Source organism: Miniopterus natalensis, chromosome 6, assembly GCF_054644295.1.
Source record: "Miniopterus natalensis isolate mMinNat1 chromosome 6, mMinNat1.hap1, whole genome shotgun sequence".
Taxonomy (NCBI): Eukaryota; Metazoa; Chordata; class Mammalia; order Chiroptera; family Miniopteridae; genus Miniopterus; species Miniopterus natalensis.
The window spans coordinates 44,382,258-44,404,007 of NC_142086.1; the positions used below are offsets into that span (position 1 = coordinate 44,382,258).

At 35.8% G+C, this 21,750-nt stretch overlaps 1 protein-coding gene across 1 annotated transcript in view; it reads left to right on the forward strand.

The window, feature by feature from the left end:
* Positions 1-21,750, forward strand: part of SLC49A4 (solute carrier family 49 member 4) — a 54,370-nt gene that overhangs the window by 16,272 nt on the left and 16,348 nt on the right. The window contains exons 3-7 of the mRNA XM_016200116.2: positions 2,626-2,891; positions 6,112-6,241; positions 9,337-9,445; positions 15,983-16,050; positions 19,382-19,509. Of these exons, the coding sequence (XP_016055602.2) occupies positions 2,626-2,891; positions 6,112-6,241; positions 9,337-9,445; positions 15,983-16,050; positions 19,382-19,509 (701 nt within the window). The remainder of the gene's footprint in view (positions 1-2,625; positions 2,892-6,111; positions 6,242-9,336; positions 9,446-15,982; positions 16,051-19,381; positions 19,510-21,750) is intronic.

Genomic DNA, 21,750 nt, shown 5'->3' on the forward strand with positions numbered 1-21,750 from the left:
TTGTCATTGTAAAGTTTACTGTGATGTTTATGTGATTTTATTATGTCTTATGGCCAGCATTTTCCCAGAAAAACATGCCTTTAATTTTGCATTACTATTAAATGGGAAAACTAGAGTTTATATATAAAACTGAGTTTTATTTTTAAATATATTTTTACAAATTATTTTATAAAATAGAGTTAGTTAATGGTAAGTAACAGAAAACAGTGTCAGGTAAACATAAAAATCTTGATAATACAGGTTAGTATTATATCATGGTTACCAGGACAGCAGGGCTTATAACCAGTTATATTAGTAACTGCCAAGCCCTGTGGGGCTCTAGGATACAAGTGTGAAAGGGAGCAGGACTATATTCTGGAAAACTTAAAGATGCTGGTAAAAGAGGGATTGGGTTTCCCTGCCAGGGTTCCCATGAATTCAGAGGGTAACCCCAAGATTCTGTAGGTCCCAGTTCTCCTATTGAGATCATTTGTGAGGAGTGTGTTTGTGTATGATGACTTTTAATACAAAAAGCACATAATTATTTAAATTAGAGTAATTTTTAAGTACTAAATCAGCATGTTTTAATTCAAGATGGTTTTTCAGTATGATAAATGCGTATGTTCTAAGTTCACACTCCCCCCAAGTTCAGTGACCTTGGAGACTTAGAAATGCCCCTAGTATCATACCTGCTTTGGTTTTTACTTTAGCATGTATACCATGTTATAGTGAGCAATACTCTGATCTATCTGAGAATTGAGTAAACTGGACTTGGATGATCCTTACATTATAGCAAGCTCACACATTCTGACTGGGGTTTGCTCTTTGGAAAATAGTCTATTCATGATTCCACAGAGGGGTACCAAAATGTTAAGCCATGGCAATAATTTGAGTTTTAACCTTAACTTTCAGGATTCATACTGTTTTTTTATGTTTTTCGTTTTGTCTTTCATGTTCTCTTTCTACTCTTAGCATTCTTAGGCATAAAAAAATGTCCTTATTCCACCCCTTCCCTTTCCAGATGAGATGAGTCTTTCAGGAACACCTCATTAAGAGTATTAAATATCGAAGCAGTTACCTTTATGAGCCATCATGTGCTGCTTGTTGCACCATCACGAGTCGTGATTGAGGGAGTCATGATTAAAACCACTTAATGACATTGTTTCAAGAATATTTCTATGATGAAATTGCTGCGTGACAGCTTGGGATCCACTGACTTTTGCAGGAGGTATTCAGTTTATAAACACTTCAAATTGCTTTAGTCATCAAGAAAATAGTTCCCCTTACACAAGAAGATTTTAAAAGGTATTTAGTTATCTTAATTTAGTATTGACAAATTAAGTATTAACTGATTAGTATTGACTTAATTTAGTTTGAAGCTATTTTGCCTTCAAATAACTTTTCCAATTTTACAAAGATGTGAGAAGACCTAATTCACATATTTTGCCTCCCACTCACTTATGCTTCTACATTAGGCCCCAACCCCTCTTTCATATGCCTGTTTATTACTTCCTTCGGCATTCAAATACCTTTAGATAAGTAGCTTAAGGGGGCAATTGTTTAAAAGGAGGATTTGACCCCCACATGGTGATTAAAAAGCAAAACAAGCAAAAAAAAAGTAGTTGCTCTCACATATATGCTCCGTATACTGTCCCTGCCGTTCCCTTTACCTCTAAGGCAGAAGTGGACTCACTTCCTTTCTTGTTTATGGTGCTTTGGACTTCTGCCTTCTTTTCTTCAGGGCCATTCAGGAATGTGAATGTGTATGTTGGGGACGGTGAAAGAAATGTGGGGAAAGGGTTTGCTCAGCAAGAAACACGATGAAGCCCTGAGTAGAATGCTGAGAAAAGATGGTCAGGAGAACAGGTGGAATGGGAGCAAGGAACTGCTCTTCACGAACCCTTACAAGTAATGTCAGTCAGAGAACTAGAACTGCAAGGAGCCTAGGGATTCTGTGACTACAGTGCCTCAGCCTAACAGGTGCTTAGTATATGCTTATGTAACTTAACCTCAGTTTACGGGAGAAGAAATGGAATCCCACCAAGGGACGTTACTCAGTGCCATTCAGCTAGTTAGTTGCGGGCCAGGTCACCTGATTCCACCAATTCCTCTTCTATTAGAAGGTACTATAATGACCTTTCTTTTTTCTTTTTTTTCTTTTCATAATTTCATCACTTGACACAGAGTTGGCATGAAATACAGAGCTCAACTATATTGTTTGTAGGGATGGTAGCACTTACTAGGTCTTTCTATGACTGTGGATTTTGGAGTCAGACTTAAATCTCAGCTTTGCCTGTTAGCATTTGGGCAAGTTTCTTATTCTTTCTAAGCGAAGCCCTCACATCTCAATAAATGGGGATAACAGTAGCTTCCCCATAGTGTTGTTATAACAAGTGAAGCCAAGTTATTTAGAAGTATTTAGTTTGATATATTGCCTCAGTAAATATTTGTGAAATGAGTAAGGGGTAGCTATTACTGTATTTAAGCTCTCTCAGAGAATCAACAGTCTTTACCCTTCAGGTGTGGGATATTATTCACAGATATATATTCTTATTGCCCTAGTTAACTGCTGTTTGGCTGCTGTCTTGTTGTCTAGAAAATGCCTGCTTCACCTACCTCACAGCCTTTTAATTTGTTTAATTCCAGACTTATCCATGGAGGACAGCTTTTAAATGGATTGGCAGGCCCAACTGTAATGAATGCAGCTCCATTCCTCTCCACAACGTGGTTTTCTGCAGATGAACGGGCCACGGCCACAGCTATTGCGTCCATGCTCAGTTATCTCGGTGGAGCTTGTGCATTTTTAGTTGGACCACTTCTTGTTCCAGCTCCCAACGGCACGTCGCCTCTTCTTGCTTCAGAGAATAGCGGGGCCGACATTAAAGACCGTATAGAGACTGTATTATATGCAGGTATTTTGAAGTCTATTTTCTTTCTGTTCTACTTTGTCTTTTACCCCGGCCATCTTCACTCTGTTTCTGTATGCCAGATCACTTCTTATGAAATACTTAAGAGGACTAATATATATATATATATATATGCGCATATATGTGCTTTTTTTGTTATGTAATACAGAGAGGCCTATTTGAAACTTATCCTTTCTAGAAAATTAGTAAGTTTCAAATGTATTATTGCTACATGAAAGGTTATTTCTTAACATTACACTTCCCATCCACTTACAGGTAAGTTCGGTGTAACACGTTGTCTAATGTCTTTTCTAGATATCTTATCAGTATATAAAACTAAACATCAAGATCAACAATTAACATTAGTTAAGCATCTATTGGTAGGTGTTAAACCTATTTCCTCCCTTGCAGTTTTCCCTTTATTGGCCGTGTTCTCTGATCTAGTAAACCTAGGTCACCCACAATTTATTCATTTCTTCATTTCCTGCTCTCTGTATAGTTAGTCTATTGATAAGGGACAATGACCTTTTCAAAACATTCTTTTAGCTCCTTTTTCTTTATTTCTAGAGCCAAGCCATAGCCCACTCTCACATTACAATCTCCTACAGATCTCCTTAAATACAGTCCCTTTCCCATTTGCCTTTTATTATTTCCTTTGCATTCAGAAAACTTTTAATAAGTGTTTACTATATACCAAACACTGTGTTAAGCACTGGAAATTGGTAAGATCACTGATGAGATGATTATAATCAAATAGAGATATACAGAGCTTGGAAGGGCTAACCAGCCTGAATTTGGAGAGAATTTTTTAAAAAATATGTTTTTGTTGATTTTAGAGAGAGAGGGAGAGAGAGAGAGAAACATCGACGTGAGAAACATTCATCATTTTTCTCCCACACCCACCCCAACAAGGGACCAAGCTCATAACACAGGCATGTGCCCTGACCAGGAATCAAACCAGTGACCTTTTGGCGCACAGGACAACACTCAACCAACTGAGCCACACTAGCCAGGGCTGGAGAGAATTTGAGGAGGCAGAGAAGGTTTCACCAAGATTGTGATAAACAGAATAAAGAATTTCATAGGAGTTTACCAAATGTTTAAGTGAGCTAGGGTATTGTGTATAGAAGGAACAGCAACCACAAAGGCACAGAAAGTATGAGAGAACTCAGTATGTCTAGGGAACTGCATATAATTTGGTATGGCTACAGTAGTGTAAATATGTGTGTTTGGGTGGAGGTAGCAAGTGGCAGAAAATGAGGCTGGAAAGATAAGGAACTAGATTATAATAAACTTTGAATTTATTTATTCACTTATTAATTTAACAACTATATTTTGTGCTCCTATGTATCTTTCACTGTGCTAGGCACTGAGGTAAACATGGTTCCTGTTCTCATAGAACGTACAGTGTCCCAAAGGATACAAACAGGTAAACAGACAGTTGTAAAAGAGGGTGGTAAGTGCCATACAATTGTAAAAGAGGGTGGTAAGGCCTACAGTTTCTGTAGGAGCTCAGAGGTGGAACACCTAACCCAGATTTTGGAGGTCAAATAGAACTTCCTGGAAATAGAGCATCTATGTTGGAACTGAAGGGATGGCAGAGAGTTAGCCAAGTACAGTGGGCAGGAGGAAGTATAGAGAGAGAGGACCATGGAGGAGAAGCCCAGTAAGGGGAGCGAGCCTGCTACATTCCAGCAACTTAAAGCCCAGAGCGGCTTAGGTCTAGTGAGAGTAGTGATAGATGAAGCTAGAGAGGTAAGCCAGGCCGTGCAAGCCTTCTAAACAGGGCTAAAGGGTTTGAGAGTCACCACGTTGTGGGCAGTGGCTATATTCTGAAGAATTTCACACTAGAGAGTTACAGGATGAGATTTACATTTCAAAATACGGTTTGAAGGGAATAAAAGTGAAAACAGAAGTAGTGGCATATATAAAGCATTTAACCCTGGGTAGACACCTTACTCCTATTAAAGAAAAAAATTGAAATGTAAAATTAAGTAAGTAAATAAAACTGAAAGCAAGTGAAACAAATTTTAAACTTTATTTTGGTTATATCATTCTTTTTGTTGAAAACTTAGGCAATGATTGTATCTTCAAATGACTTGATTTTAGGTACTTTTGGGTGTAGCAGATAACCCTACGCAGAGCTTCCCAGTTATTTCTTCATCGCTTTTATATTTGCCAATCTGCCTTCCTGAAATACTGTCCCAAAACATTCATTAAAAATATTTGCTAGCCCTGCTGAGTGTGGCTCAGTGGTTGAGCATCGACCTATGATCCAGGAGATCTCGATTTGATTCCCAGTTGGGGCACATGCCCAGGTTGTGGGCTGGATCCCTGGTGGGGGGCGTGTGGGAGGCAGCCGATCAGCGACCCTCTCATCGTTGATGTTTCTGTCTCCCTCTCTCCCTCTCCCTTCCTCTCTCTGAAATCAATAAAGATATATTTAAAATATATATGTATATATTAGCTAGAATTTTGCTCTCTGTCTCTTGATTTCTTATTTTGTATGCTTTCCTGTGCTGTTCAAATTTTCCATTTAGCCTGTAAATTGAGTCTTTCCTATATCATTGATTAAGCAGACCTTCTCTTGTCCTCTTCTTGGCAATTTTCTCATATTTATTTATGAGGATCATGCTTATTAGACAACTATCCTAGACCGGTTTCAAAATCTCTTACAGGTCAGTACTGTTGGTGCTTTTTTTATTGATGGATAGTTTCATATGAAATATTCAGAAAAAGCAAAGCCAGAGGACTAGAAAGTAGATTAGTAGTTTCCACACGCTGGGGAGGCTGAGGGTGGAGAGGGGAATCATCACTAATGGGAAAGGTGTTTCTTTTTTGGATGAGGAAAATGGTTGGTGTTGTTGTTGACACTATTACAGATGTCCTCCATTGCCCCCCCTTTGCCCACCTCCACCCAGCCCCCCCTTTTCTCATAGAGCGACATTTGTTTACTGCCTCAATCCTTTTGTCTATGTAGTGTATCACAGTACCACCAGGCTTCATTGCTTATGGTGGAACTTCTTACTTATGACCTGCTGAAATTTATATCTTTACATATATCTTTCTCACAAGACTGAGCTATTTTAGCTAGGTACTATATTTTGCTTACCTTCATATGCCTAGTTCTTAGTTGAGGCTCAATAAATATTGGTTAGATAAATAATACTTGAAATATTGAAATTTTGTGTTGTCTAGTTAACATTTTACCTTTTTTTTTTGCCAGAATTTGGAGTTGTCTGCTTAATATTTTCTGCAACTCTAGCTTATTTCCCAACCCGGCCTCCTCTTCCTCCCAGTGTTGCTGCAGCCAGCCAGCGGCTGAGTTATCGGCGGAGCTTTTGTAGATTGTTAAGGTAAATATACTTAGAGTCCCTGAGTGGTTTTGATTAGCACCTGTAAAACGAATTCCACATTTATTTAATGTAATTTAAAATAGTAATTTTTCAGCAACCTATTAATTAGATTGTAAATAATTGATTAAAAAACTGATTAAATACTTTAGGACTTTCTATCAGAAGTATATCTTTAAAAATTGCCCAAAACAAAAACCTTTATAATTTTTGCCTTCACTACCAATATTATTATTTACTTAGTATTTTAAAAATCAAATCTTCTACTTAAATAATTTTCTTTTATAAGGAGCCATATCACATAATAGTATCTGTAAAATCCTGGGTTTTATGTGTTTATTTTATTTTCCCTAATATATAAATTGTTTTTATTCATTTTGTATTTCTTAATATACATTAAAACAAACAAGTGCTAGTCAATACAAAGTGAATAAAATAAATAATGTTTATTTATATGCCTCCAATAGGATCATTCTTTGAGGAACTTAATATTTTATTTTACTGGTATAATTTAAATATAATTAGATTAAATTCTGCCTTTGAAGGCTCAGATGCTACAATACTGAATTCAATTCTCTGGATATAAACTGTCAGTGGTGATTATGATTTGCAATTGGGCCATCAGAACTTATCATTTGAATTTTTTCTCCAGTTTTTGTGATAACGCTTTTAGTGATTCTTTAGCAACTCCCTCTGGTTGGTTCTTTCTTTTCTAGTCTTCCTCTCTCACCAGATGGAAGTTCCTTGTGGTCAAGAGCTATGTATTTGTGTTCTCTATAGTAAGATTATAATATGAGCCACAATAAGTAATTTTAAGTTTTCTAGTAGTTTCATTTAAAAAGGTAAAAATAAACAGGTAAAAATTAATTTTAGTAGCATATTTTATTTAACTCAGTATATCTAAAATATTATTTTAACATGTAATCCATATTAAAAATTATTAATGAGATATTTTACATTCTTTTATTCATACAAAATCTTTGGAATCCAGTATGTATTTTACATCAAGTCAGATGTTAAATTTTCATTAGAAATACTTGGTCTGCATTTAAATTTTATTAAATTAACAATTGAGCAGTGTTTTATCTAAAGTTAAAAATAAGTACCTGCAATTTTTCAAGCGTGGAATCAGTACATCTCTGATATTATTTTAAAGGTCTTATATTCTACAGACAATTGTTGGGGCCTTAATTGGAGATCTTTCACTTCATTTCTATAAAAATTTCTTATAAAATTTACTGTGTATTTTTTGAACATTCTCTTAATATTATCCACTTAATTATCTTAAATTATTTTTTACACAACAGACATCATTTTGCTCTGCTGCAGCAAGTTGCAATTGTCATTCATTGTGAAATTTGCAACATATTTTCTTCCAGTCTCTTATATTTTTCTCTATAAAATATTCAAGTAAGCAAATTACAATGTTATATCGATATATTAAAAAAAATTTAGAACTGAGTTAGTTCACTGACACCAAGAAGGTCAGTAACAGGTTATAATACTAGAAGCAACACATACTTATGTGTGCACACTGCAGTAATAATCTTACTGAGTGTAGCAGTTAAAGTGAATTGTAGTTTTATCAAAAAAATGAAGTTGTGCTTAAAATTAAAAATTAGTTCTAAAGTTTCACTAGCTATATTTAAAGTGTTCGATAGCTACATCTGGCGTGGCTACCATGTTAGCATAGCTATATAACATTTTTCAAACTTTGGTCCACAGCCAACTAATGTAGTAGATTGACTACTTTATTTTTTAAAAGTAGAATGGGATAAAATAGAATAAAAATACTATTGTATCACTTGTAATAATGATACATATCTTTTTGGAGACTTTTGCTTCAGTCTCTCTATATGTATATATGTACGTACATATAGGTAGGTCACAAAGTCAAAATATGTTTCTTATTATGGAGCACTGCAAAGGTTTTTGAAAACCACGTCTCTACAGCACCTAGTACATTGCCTTCTATGTAATAGGCAAAGAAAAAAATATTAAATTGAATTATTATCAGTGCTTCACATTTGTAAGATGACGGTTAAAATGATATTTTTGTTTTTGCTTTGGTTTTGTTCTACAAGACTACTTCGTAAGTGATGCCTCCTTCTTCCATCAGGAAAAGCAAAGGAATAAAATTACATGTTATACATATAAACATGTAAACTTTATATTATATAAAATTATATATCTATATCTCAGTTGGAGGCTGGGTAAATAAATTATGATATACCAATACAATGGAATACCTGCAGCTATAAAAAAGAACGAGGGAGCTCTGTATGTGTTGACTATGGAAGAGCTCTAAGACTTAAATTAAAAAAGTAAAGTTCAGCAAGTGGTTGTACTATGCTATAATTTATGTAAAAAGATTGGGGGATTATATATATTTATTATTGACTTGTCTATTTTTAAATATTTCTGGGAAGTTACCCAAGAAAGTGATAACTTTGGTAATTGTGGGAAGAGGGGTTAGGAGACATTTTCCTTATATTTTTATACCTGTTTGGTTTTGAGCCATTTGAATTATAGTGCCTATTAAATGATTATATAAACAAAATAATAGTAAGACAAATAATAAAACAAAAATTAAAACTACTCTCTAAAATGGTAAAACTATCAAATTATGTATTATTTGTTTTTAATCATTTTTCTCTCTACTTTGTTCAAGGAGAAACTAATTTTTTTAACATTTGAATTTTGTATTTTTCAATTACAGTTGACACATATTAGTTTCATGTGTACAGCATAGCGATTAGACATTTATATAACTTACAAAGTGATCACCTGATAAGTCTAGCATCCACCTAAGCAATAGTATCCTTTCAAACAAGACCTTTTTTTAAAAACTGAACCTACCTATTCATTCTATGAAATAATGTTGGTAATCCTTCTATATATAAACATTGACAATTTTAAACAATATGAACAAAAAAGACTTATAAAAATAAAAATTTTTAAGAACTTTGCATTTATTAACAAACTGACAAATATTTTTTATTTCTGATTCTGATATTCCAATTTTCAAATGACTGTTTTCATGAGTAAGAGTTTAAATTCTAGATTTTGAATCTGCAATAATATTTTCTCTTTTACAGCAATTTGAGATTTTTGATGATTGCTTTAGCATATGCCATACCACTTGGTGTATTTGCTGGCTGGTCTGGAGTTCTGGACTTAATTTTAACACCAGTCCATGTCAGCCAGGTAAGCATTTTATTTCTTTATATGTTGCAGGTATTTTTAGTTCATTTAAATTATAAGTATTGTCTACATGTCCTTGGTTTTAGCTTCAAGGCCTGGGTAGAACAACATTCTATACCATTATTGTAAAAGCAAGGTCCATATGAAATAGTTATAAACAATATTGATTTTTTCCTGGATTTTGTTAAGTCATGAATTTCATATTTATTTGGATGTTATTAATGGTGCTAATAAACAGAAAAATAAAGAAGGAAAATCTTAGTTTTGTTGATTCCGTCCTTTGTTCTTGCTTTATACTTTATGAAGATTAGGATCCCATCATCGAATATATGGCTATCCCTACATCTAATTTCTCAATTTCTCTCCAGTCTCAGGATAAGTATATTTCATTTCTTTAAAAACAGCCGTTTCACCTATATTCTTGATGCCATCAATTCCTTCCTCTTGCTTCCAGACAGCATGGTAGAAAGGGATAGAGAGATTTGGAGGGGCAAAATGGAAGAAAGTCCAGCACACTCGTCTGATAGTCCATTGTATAAACAGACAAAAATTTGTCCATTCTACTTTTGGTGAAGCATTTCAATTGTTTACAGTTTTTGACTGTCACAAGTAGTGCTGTGTGATATACATGTTCTCATACATGTTTCTTGCACCTCTATACACACTTGAGCTGGATGCATAGCTAGGAAAGGAATTGCTGGTTATGGTGTATACCTGGTTTGATAGGTGACGCCGGACATCCCCCAAGGAGTTGTATCCGTTTAGTCCCACCAGCAGTGCATGAAATTTCTCATTGTACCACATCATTGCCAACACTTGAGAAAGCTGGTCTTTTTAAATTTAGACATGCTGATGGCTGTGCAGTTGTCCACCATCATAGTGATATCTTTTTAAGTGTTATATATTTGAATATTTTTTGTGACACACCCATTCACATCTTTTGCCCACTATTGGGCTTTCTCTTTCTTACTGATTTGTAAAGAGAGCTGTACAGAAGGGGGCACCCCAGAAGACTATGTGAGGTCCTCAGCTAGTGAGAAGTGCACTGCACATGTAAAGGGCAAAGCTACCAGAAGTTTAAAGAGGGATTACTACTATAGGGTTGAAAGCAGAACAAATATAGTAGAGGGCAAGCAATGCTGGGCTCTTGGCATCTGGCCCTGCCAGAGTGGAAAGACCTCATTAACATCTTGGGCTACTGCTGAGATACCAAAAAGACCAAACTTTAGAATGTAGGACCATGCCCTAGATAGAGTAAGGCCTATCCTACTTAGACCCATAAACAAAGCCTAAAACCAAGCCCCAACAAAAGCCTGCAGAGGAAACAATTTGGAAATTGAATCCTACCAAGTGAGAGGGGCTTGGGAAACACCTTGGCTTCTACTTCTCTGCTGTAATAAAGCACAAAATCAAGCCTGTGGAAGTTCAAGGTGATCGTATAGTAATTGAACTACCTACTAACATAAAAGTCAGCCATTTTAAAGAAAGACGGAAGAATCTGGAATCTTTACATTGTATTGTCTATGACATATACTATACAATTAAAAAAACACCACCAAAACATTAGACATACAAAGAAACAGGAAAATGTGACCCATATTTTAAAAACAAAAACAGTGGTCAATAGAAACCAACTTGGAGGTAGTCTAGATGTTGGATTTAGCAGACAGAGACTGTAATGCAAAAGAGAGAAATCTTTGCTCCAAGTTCATAAATGTAGGGTGTCCCCCAAAACTGTATACATGCACTTTGAATAATTATAAAGGCAGTGCTTATGAAAATACATTTCATTTTCAAAACTGAGCTATCAGCTGTTAAAGTGTGTATACATTTTTTCAGGACACCCTGTATATTCTCCATTACCTTGTAGAACTGCATTGTCTAGTACAGTAGCCACTAGCAAAATGTCCCTATTTAATTTGAAATTTAAATCCGTTGAAATGAAATAAAATTTAAAAATTCACTTCTTCAATGGCACTAGCTACTTTTCAAGTGCTCAGTAGCCACCTGTGGCTACCACATTGAACATGCAGATATGTTACATTTCTGTCATCACGGAAAGTTCTATTGGGCAGTGCTATTCTAGAAGTTTATCATTATTCCTGTCATATTTAAACGTAGAATTGAATTTTGTGCTTGTTATAAAGTAGGAGTTAATTTTCCCCCAACATAAATATCCATTAACCTAATATCAGTCTTTGAAAAGGTCATGCTTCCCCTATTGCTCAATAGTGTCATCTTTGTCATAGTGAAGTGCCCTCATATGCACAAATGTGTTTCTAAACCATTTTTCCCTCTAGTCTATGTGTCTGTCTTGGTGCCAATACCAGATTGTCTTAAGTATTCTAATGTCACAAGTTTTGATTTATTTGGATTTTAAGGAAATATTTTTTGAACCAATAGATCAGTTTGAGAATTAACTTCTTTATACTACTGAGTCTTCCAAACCATGATCATTGTATTTCTTTTCATGTACTTAGGCCCTAATGTCTCTGAATGATGTTTTATAATTTCCTGCAAAGATGCCATCTATATATTCTATTAGATTTATTCCCAAGTATTTGATACTTTTTAAAGCTATTGAAATTGGTCATTTTAAACTTTTTATTTTCTCTTGGCTGGCATATAAAGTATAGTTGATTTTTGCAAGTAATTGAAATAGTCTACAAAATCTTTAGAACCTTTTAACTCCATTTAACCATCTAGCATTTTTTGTGCTATTTATTGTCATGTATTTTACATTGCATGAGACATTATCATTATTGTTTACACAGTCAGTATTTATTTATATTCACCCTATATTTACCCATTTTTTTGTTCTTCATTCCTTTATTTTAGTCAGCTATCTGTTACTTTACTTCTGTCTAAAGAGCACCCTTTAATGTGTGTGTGTGTTTGCAACAAATTCTCTTCTTTGGGGTTTGTTTTTTATTTTGGTCTGAAAATGTCTTCATTTCATCTTTATTTCTTAAGATTATTTTTGTCAAGCATAATATTCTTGTTTGGCAGTTATTTTCTTCTGTTTCTTCAAAAATATTCCAGCTCTCAAATTTAAAAGATTGCTGCACTTAAGGTGTTCTCTTTGTCTTTGGTTTCAGCAGTTTTACTATGATGCAACCAAGTGACGATTTTTATTTTATTCTGCTTAAGGTCTGTAGGACTTCTTGAATATATGGCTTGATATCTCATCAGTTCCTGAAAATTCTTATCTCTTTGAAGCTTATGCTGAATATTTTTTCTAATTTCACCTTTAGGAACTCTAACTGTACATGTTATACCTTCACACTGTATTCCCTATGTCTCTTACTCTCTCTTCTGAAAATTTTTCATCTTTTTGTCTTTCTTGGCTTCAGACTGGATATGTTATCTAGCCTTTCTTCCAGCTCACTATTTTAGTTTTCAGTCTAATATGATATTAAACTCATCTATGAGTTACTAATTTCAATTACATTTTTAAGTTATACAATTTTTATTTGGTACTTTTTTATAGTTTCCAAATTTCTGTAAAATGTTGATCTTCTCTTTTATTTTTTTGAACTATTAAAAATAGTTATTTAAAGTCTGTATCTCATGATTCCTCTAGAGTCTCTTTATATTTGTGGTATTCATTGATGTTTTCTTGTCTTCTTTTGTGTTCTATTATTTATTTTTGACTGAGCGCTAGACATAGTAGCACTATGAAAAGTTGTAGAGATAATTTAAGCTTCAAGTGATGTCATTTTCCACGAAAAAGAACTTACTTTTTTTTTTTTAACAGGAGTCTAGGGATCACTTAATCCAACTTCAGGAATGGGGATTATTTAAAGCTGGCTTCAGTCCTTTAGAATACAGTTTCTAGGTCACAGTACTCTTAGGTATAGTCCTTCAGGGTCCCTAATTAAAGCTGAGGAGTAAGCCTCGAACTCATATTATTTTTCTTATGTCAATGAGGCTGTCGATAACTTCTCAGACCCTTAGCCACCTTTTCTAAAACCAGAAGACACCCCACCCCTAAGGGAAAAGTGTCCCCAAATACCAGGTTTATATCTGTGGGTTTCCTTCCCACCCTACATCATGTTTTCATAATTATGGATTACCTTCTTGGCTCTCTGATGCCATCAGATAGATTTTTCTCCCAGATTTTCTAGTTCTCAACCAGAATATTAATCCAAATTACCTAGTACCTTCACCATAAGATACAGGGCTTCCTTAATTTCCTAACCTATTTTTCTGGGCGGCAAGTATTTCAAGCATGATCACTTTCAAGAAGGAAAAGTGTAGCACCCATTTAAATGATTCTGATTTTGCAGATTTTATGCTTCATCTTATAAGTCCTAAGAAGCCCTTCCAAGTATCGCTCTCTGTACAAACTCAGAGATACAGAGACCATGAATCACACCAGGTATTAAGTGAAATTTAAAATTAAATGAAAGCAAAAAAATCAAAACAAAGGAAAAAATTAACTATTGTGCAGAATGTTATTAACTAACTAAAGCAAATGTCATGAACAAAAGAAGCAGAAAAGCATAAAATGGTCTGTCTGACAGGACCAGAATCAGTATGGTCTGATGCATAGTGGCTCCTTGCTTGACACAGGACCCCACTCACCTAGGGGATAGAAGGAAATGTTAGTGGGAACCTGATAGCATTATGTGGACCTTAGACAGTGGATGCTAAATGCTCAGCAGTGAGAAGGGCAGTTCTGCAGAACAGAGAATTCTCTTGCTCCAAATGCCAATGGCATAAAAAAATGTAGAGATAATTTACACTCCAGGGTGTTCTCTTTCTCCAGAGAACATTTATCTTTGCTTTGGCACCAAACACTGGTACAGCAAAGGACTTGTGTAAAATTATTGTATTATTTAGAGTAGTTACGAGAAGTAGAATCCCAAAATTCTGAGACTTAAGAAGAAATTCATTTCTCATTCACATAGCAATCTAGGGCAGTTTGCCTAATAATCTAGGACAGTTGTCCACAGCTTGGACAGGTCTTTTCCTCACACTGATTTAGAGACCTGGATTGCTTCCACTTTGCAGCTCTTCTGTCTCCTAGAACCTTATCATTATAGGCATGGGTGAAGCTGGGTGACCTCATCTGGATTCCAGCTGTCAGAAAGGGAAAGAAAGCATGGAGGAGGCATATAACTGTGTTCCAGGTTCTAGCCTAGAGGTGGTTCACCTCACTCTGCCTACTTCCATTAATGAGAACTTAGTCACATGGTCACATGTACTGAATAGAGGCTGGGACATGTAATCTAGCTAAGTGCCCAGGTAGAAAAAGGTAACATATTTTGGTGGACAGCTGAAAATCTCTGACACAGGTGTAATGAAAATATGGCTATAAAAAAATAATAAAACGGCAGCTCTCAAGTGCCAAGTCAGATTTGGACTTCACCCTGTAGCCACAAGGAAAGCCACTAACTGTTTCTGAGCAGGGAAGTGGAATGATTGGGATAATTGTTCTGGCAATACTGGGAGGAATAGGTTGTGGAGACAATTCAAGGTACTATTACAGGAACCCACAGTAAGAAATAATATAATAAACAAGTGTGGTGGACGTGGGAAGGGGGAGAGAGGAGACAGAGTGCACCAATATTGTTAGGGACACAGGGAATGTCAGTGGTAACAACTAACATGTACTGAGCACTTTACATTTATTAACTTTTAATTCTCAAAAAAAATCTTTATCATCTCCATTCTACCAATGAGAAAACTGAAACTGAGAGTGTGAGTTGAGACAGAAGCCAAGTCATAATTAGAGTTAAAGATACAGGTATGACGAGGAAATAAAGGCAGCATTTGTAGAGTGCCCTGAATAAGTTTGGCCATGAAGGTAGGAAAGAGGTAAGACATTAGACAGGTGGAGAAGCATCATCGGGTAATAACGACAGCTCCAGCCTTCACTGAGCGCTTCCTGTGGGCCAGCCACTGATCTAAGATCTGTACACAAGGTCTCTCATTTAGTCTACTTTATAGGTAAGAAGACGTAATGTAATTTGCCCAGGGTCACAAAGCTAGCACATGGCAGGGCTGGAAATGTTTTATCAAGAGCAGACAGAGCTATACATTTGAAACTCAGCTGAAATTCTCTTGCTCTGCTCAGTCTTCCCAGGTGCTCAGCCCTCAAACCCACATTGCCCCCCGCCCCATTTTGTGTTCTGTTAATCTGTTTTTAGTTGTCACTAGGTGTTTTAACGCTGAATTATTTCATAGTAGTTTTCTGCCTGTTGCCTATATTTAAACTTTCTGAGTGACCATCTTTTTTCCTTTTCCTATGTTTTTGTAAAAAGAGTTTCTATGATAATGCTAGGCATGTGGAGCATATTTGAAAAATATTCGTTATGACATTGAATATTTGTTATGCCATTGATAAGCTAACCAAGGATATATTTACTTAGCCATGCATGCATCCTTTCGTTTGGTTCATCTTCTTAAATGATATTTCCTAGATTTGTTGCCATTTAGCTATTAACATATTGATTACAGAGGATTCTTTTCTCATGCCTTCTAAATTGCGATGTGATAGCCTTGTATTGAATGTGTCTGCCACTTTCTTAACAGGTAGATGCTGGCTGGATTGGATTTTGGTCCATAGTTGGGGGCTGTGTTGTTGGAATAGCTATGGCAAGGTAAGAATATTTTTATGTTCAACATGAGAGTAGCCAGAAACAAACAAACAAAACACCCAAAGGGACAATCAGCTCCCCTAAATGAATATTAAAATTCGAAGAAAAGTAAAATAGGCAAAGATCAGAGAAGGGGGCTATAAGAAAATCCACATGTAGTAGGTAGAATTTGCTGCCGTAAGAAACATCTCAAGAGCGGTCCGTCCTGAAATGTTTTTGGAGACTGGAGATGTATTTCTAGTGTAACTGAGCTGCCTCTTTCTGTATTATTAGAGAACAACGTCTACAAGTGGAGCCCAAAGAAAGGTGATACAGTAATAAAGGCAAATTGATAGTGAGAATAGTAAAGAATGTAAAAGAATCATTTGTAAGAGCATGTCTAGAACTTTCCATGAAAAGGCAGTAGTCTTATTAGCAGATACTTATTTCTGGGGTTTTTTAGCAAGTATCTCAATGGTTATTTCATTTTGATGAAAAATGTCCATAAAGACTTCCAGTTTCATCAAACTGCCTGTGATCTTAACGCATTATGACAACACATTTTTAGAATGAGTCAGAGGAAGGAAAAAGTTTCATTTATTCTATAAAAAGAAAGAATGAAAATGTCACCCATGTACGTGACTGCCTATAAAACTATTCTCGGTCTTTCCAAAGAGATGATATTCATTCACTTCCCAAATAATTTTACCCTGTTTAATCAAAAACAAAATTAGGCAATCAACTTTACCAGGAAAGGAAGAATCTAATTACACATTCAGGGAGATCAAATAAGATAGGTAAATCACCTCAATATCTAGACACTTAAACATGACTGACACAGGATAATATTATATCTAGATCTTAAAGTTTGTGTAGTGTCTCTTGGATAATGAAAGAATAAATTGACACTGTAGTTTCTAAATCACTTTATCTGAGGTTTTTATAAGTGAAGAAAATATAAGAATAAAATCTAAAAACTACAGAAGAGGAAGATAGCTATTTGTAGCAAATCACTACGTTGATACTGAAATGCATTGACCTATCACATTTGACAAAAATCACACCTAATTATTCTAATTACATCTCCAAGCCAATTAGAATGAGGCATCATTTACCAAATTCTATTCTGAGCACCAAATAGGTCAAAGGGAACCATTATGTATCAGAAATGACATCTCACATTTTTCTTTCACTTTCTTTCTTTAAACCTTTCATTTTAGCTATATAGAAGTAGAGCTAGAAGGAAAAATTAGAATGAGACCATTTTTGTTTTTAATTTGTTGAAATGGAAGTTCTAAAAAGTACTACCTGTATCTGGGATATGAAATCAATTGTAGGTATCTCCTAGACCTTAAATAAATTTTAACACCATTTTTGGGACCCTTAGAATGCAATCTCCATATATATATATATATATATTTTTAAATATATCTTTATTGATTTCAGAGAGAGGAAAGGAGAGGGAGAGAGAGAGATAGGAACATCAGTGATGAGAGAGTCATTGATCGGCTGCAGCCTGCACCCTGGCATGTGCCCTGACCGGGAATCGGACCGCGATCGCCTGGATCCCAGGTCAACACTCAACCGCTGAGCCACGCCCAGCCAGGCACAATCTCCTTATAGACATGAGTGTTTGGGATGATTTTTTTTGTAATTATGTAGCCAAAGGCCACTACTAAATGTACTACTTTGATCCTAACAGTATTAGCCCATTTGAAAGGTCTAGGTCTTCAAAAAGAGCAGACCCCGGTGGTCATTTTGTTCTTGGCCTGTGAAGCTGTCTCCCTGTTCAGCTTCACTCAGCTGTGGTTGTACTAGAAAAGTGTTCTATTCTCTCATACCTGGCCATCTGCATATCTGACAAGTAAGTTCAGGCAGCAGACCAAAAATATAAGTCAGAAACGTGTGGTGAACACGGAATTAAAACAAAGTTTTTAGATTTTCTTAAGGGACATTTCTGTCAAGCTGTGGAACCTTTTTCAGAATTTTCACAATAAGAATTTTCTGTCTGTGAACTTTCATAATTGAGCACAAACCTGTCACTGGGCAGAGGTGCAGCCGTTTTCCCACCGAAAGATGGCATCAGCTCTCATAGGAAGTCATTTTAGTCTAGATAACGCTTACAAGCATGATTAGCCACATCATGTCAAATAGTTGCAAAACAAAAGATAGTATTGAAAGTGTTGATAGGGACAGTCACATAATTACAATAGAAATTAAAATGATTTTTAAAACTTCAAAGAGAAAACATGGTAAATGTCATATTTGGGATGGGATCTGTTTTTTCTACAATAGGAACAATTGTGAAGGACATAGTAAGTTGTGTGTAGGCACAGCCAGAGGATTGTGCCTGTACAATCAACAGTTAATCAGCAGGTCAGAAAAGCAACTGACAAATGGAAAAGGTTTTGGTCATGATTAAATGATGAGCATCTCTACCAGATGCCTTTTAGTTTCATGTTAATTCAGGGGGAAAAGCAGGGATTTTAAGAACTTAAAATGCTATGAAACCATAGTCACAAGGTTTGAAGAATAGTATTCACTATCCCAGAGCTATGTTCTTGCTCTCACGAAGCTTACAGTTTGATATGGAAGACAGAAAACAAACAAATGCAAAAACAGGAGACATTCCAATAGAGATAAATGCTATGAAGAAAATGAAGAAATGGGATGGGGAGGGTTTCTTCAATGAGCGTGGAGAGCCTTGTTGAACTGAGACCTGAATGACCTGAGGAAGACGCAGGAGTAAGTCATGTGAAGAATGGGGATACCGGCATTCCAGGCAGACAGGACGAGTCATTGCTGGAGAACAACTTCAGCATGTGTGAGAGACAGAAACAGGGCTGCCAGCTGGAGCGCAGTAAGGCAGAGGGCGAGAGGAGGCAGAGACCAGGTCATATAGGGCCCCAAAGACTTGAGAATAAGCATTTGTATTTGTTCTCTGAGTCTGAATTTTGAGAGAGCCATCTCTACAAGTTTGTGTCAACAAGTTAGCCTATTTTCTAAAACTAGAACAATATGTGTTCATTATGGGATGTTTAGCAATTACAGAAAAATATAAAGAATGGAAAAGTGGCCTTTAAAAACTCAGGATTCACCCTGCAAGTCATAGATCCTAAACAGAGATCACCATTTTTGTGTTTTGTAAGAGAAAAAAATCATTTATCACAAAGTATCATTTATCTCACACACACACAAAGCATATCAGTTGTAAAAATTTTTAAACTTGGTTTTAAAAGAATGTATGGAAAATTCTTTAAGAAATTATTAAATGAAAGTGTATCGTTGATTTAAATAGTATTTTTAAAATTCAGCTAGAATTAATGGAACGTTGCTTGTTCATTTTGTTTTTTAGGTTTGCGGATTTTATCAGGGGTATGCTGAAACTGATTCTCCTCCTCCTGTTTTCTGGGGCCACGCTGTCATCCACATGGTTCACCCTGACCTGTTTGAACAGCATCACACACCTGCCTTTAACCAAAGGTGAACACAGACTTTTGAAACTTGAATAAGCATTTTTAGTTCATGGAAGTATGTATACTTTGACAGTAGGACTTTTTCTTGCTTTTATAAGTAATTGCTAAATATATAAAAGGTCTCCCTTATCCAGCCATCAAACCATCATCCCATCTAAAAAAAGCTCAATGAATAACTAAAACTATTTTCATTGGCATTTTACATATGAAAAAGAAGTATAATCTTTACTAAGCTTATATAGCATGGAAAAGCTATATGAAAGCTTTTAACGTTCATATCAGAGCACAATGCGAAGACCTTGATCTTCTTTGTAGCCATTACATCATTGTGCGACGGTCAGGAAATGAACGAAGGCAAACGGCCGTGATGGTTGTAGTATACTCCAGGAAAATTCCTTGAACCGGCAACTATAAATTTATTTTATATTTAGACTTATTACATCATCAATACAAAACAAAACTTACTGGAAATACCTACTGGAAGTATATAAAAGGCAGCTTACTTAGGTCATCAAATTAACCTGAAACATTAGTATCATTTGGTAGTGGCTTTTAGAAGTCCAGTCCAGGTCTCACTGGGCTAAAATAAAAATGTGGGCCGACTCAGGGAGAATCGTTTCCTTGAGTTTTCTGTCTAGAGGCTGCCCACATTCCTTGGCTTGTGGCTCCCTTCCTCCATCTTTACAGCCTGGAACAGCCTATGTCCTTCTCACAGTGCATCACCTGCCCCCCTTTTCCAAGGCCACATCTTCCTCGGAACCCTCATCTTCTGCCTCCCTCTTCCACTTTTAAGGATCCTTGTGATTACATTGAGCCCCTCCAGATAATCTAGGATAGTCTCCCAATTTTAAAGTCAGCTGATTAGTAACCTTAATTCCATTAGTAGCCTTAATCCTTTTGGCCATGTAAGGTAACATCTTCATGTGTTCCATGGGTTAAGATGTAAATATATTTTGGGGCAGGAGTAGGGGGACATTATTCTTCCTACCACAGGATCTTTGTAAAATTACTACGACAGATTATTTTATAAACCAAGAGGACTCTGTTATTGCTTCTTTTTTTACTTTAACAAAGGATTGTTTAAGATGCATACAGCAGTCCCCCCTTGTCCACGGGGGGTATGTTCCGAGACCCCCAGTGAATTTCTGAAATTCCAGATAGTATCAAACCCTAGATATACTATGTTTTTTCCTATACTTAAGTACCTTTTCACTTAAAGAAAGATCCTTATGGCTTCTACTTGGCATATTCGAATTGCCAGCATCACTACTCATTCTTTGGGGCCATTATTAAGTAAAATAAGGGTTACTTGCACAAGCACTGAGATACCATGAGTTGATCTGATAACAGAGACTACTCAGTGAGTACAGGCAGGTAGCATGTGCATCGTGGATGTGCGGACAAATAGAGTGGAAGGTGTGTGGCAGTGAGAGATTTCATCATCCTACTCAGAAAAGTGTGCAATTTAAAGCTGACAAATTATATCTGGAATTTTTCATTTAATATTTTCAGACAGATTGACTCTGATAACTGAAACCATAGAAAGTAAAACCACCGACAAGGGGGGACTGCTATATTTTTTTACTCCTTTTGCAAGTAATATTCAACCACTTGTTGGATTATGTGTTTAATTGTAGAATTATTTGTTGTAAAGGTAGATTGTAGGATTGTTTGTTCTAACAAATACTTAGGTTGGAGTAAACAGTCTGAAAGTGGCTCTGGAGCCACCTATTACCTAGTGGCATGTATGTTCCAGGGGACTCCATGAGAGAGGAGCTCCTTTTGTTTATCAATAATTAAGGAATACTAAACATCCCAATTTGATTTATGTCTGTAATAAAAGGACCAGCAGTTTATACATCAGAGGCGTCAAATCTTTCCAAGACATTGGTCTATTTAGGAGTTTCTACCATTTTCATTATAATAATATTGCAATGGGATAAAGTTGCAATTTGGGAAAGTATTCTGGGCCAGAATTGTATTTTCTTGATTCTGATATCATTTCATAGTTTAGCAGTTGAACAACATTCTGGTGGAACAGTTTGGGTTTACAACTTTTCTTATTCATGACATTACACTCGGATTTTTTGTGATACTGTATGTCAAGTATGCATCTGTTAGGTTTTAGAAGAACATAGTCATGAGTACCCAGTGAACAGATTTCTTTCCCTTGAATTAAGTGTAGAATATTCATTATAACATAGTACATTCAATAAATTGTATGTATTTTCTAATTAGCATAAATTAA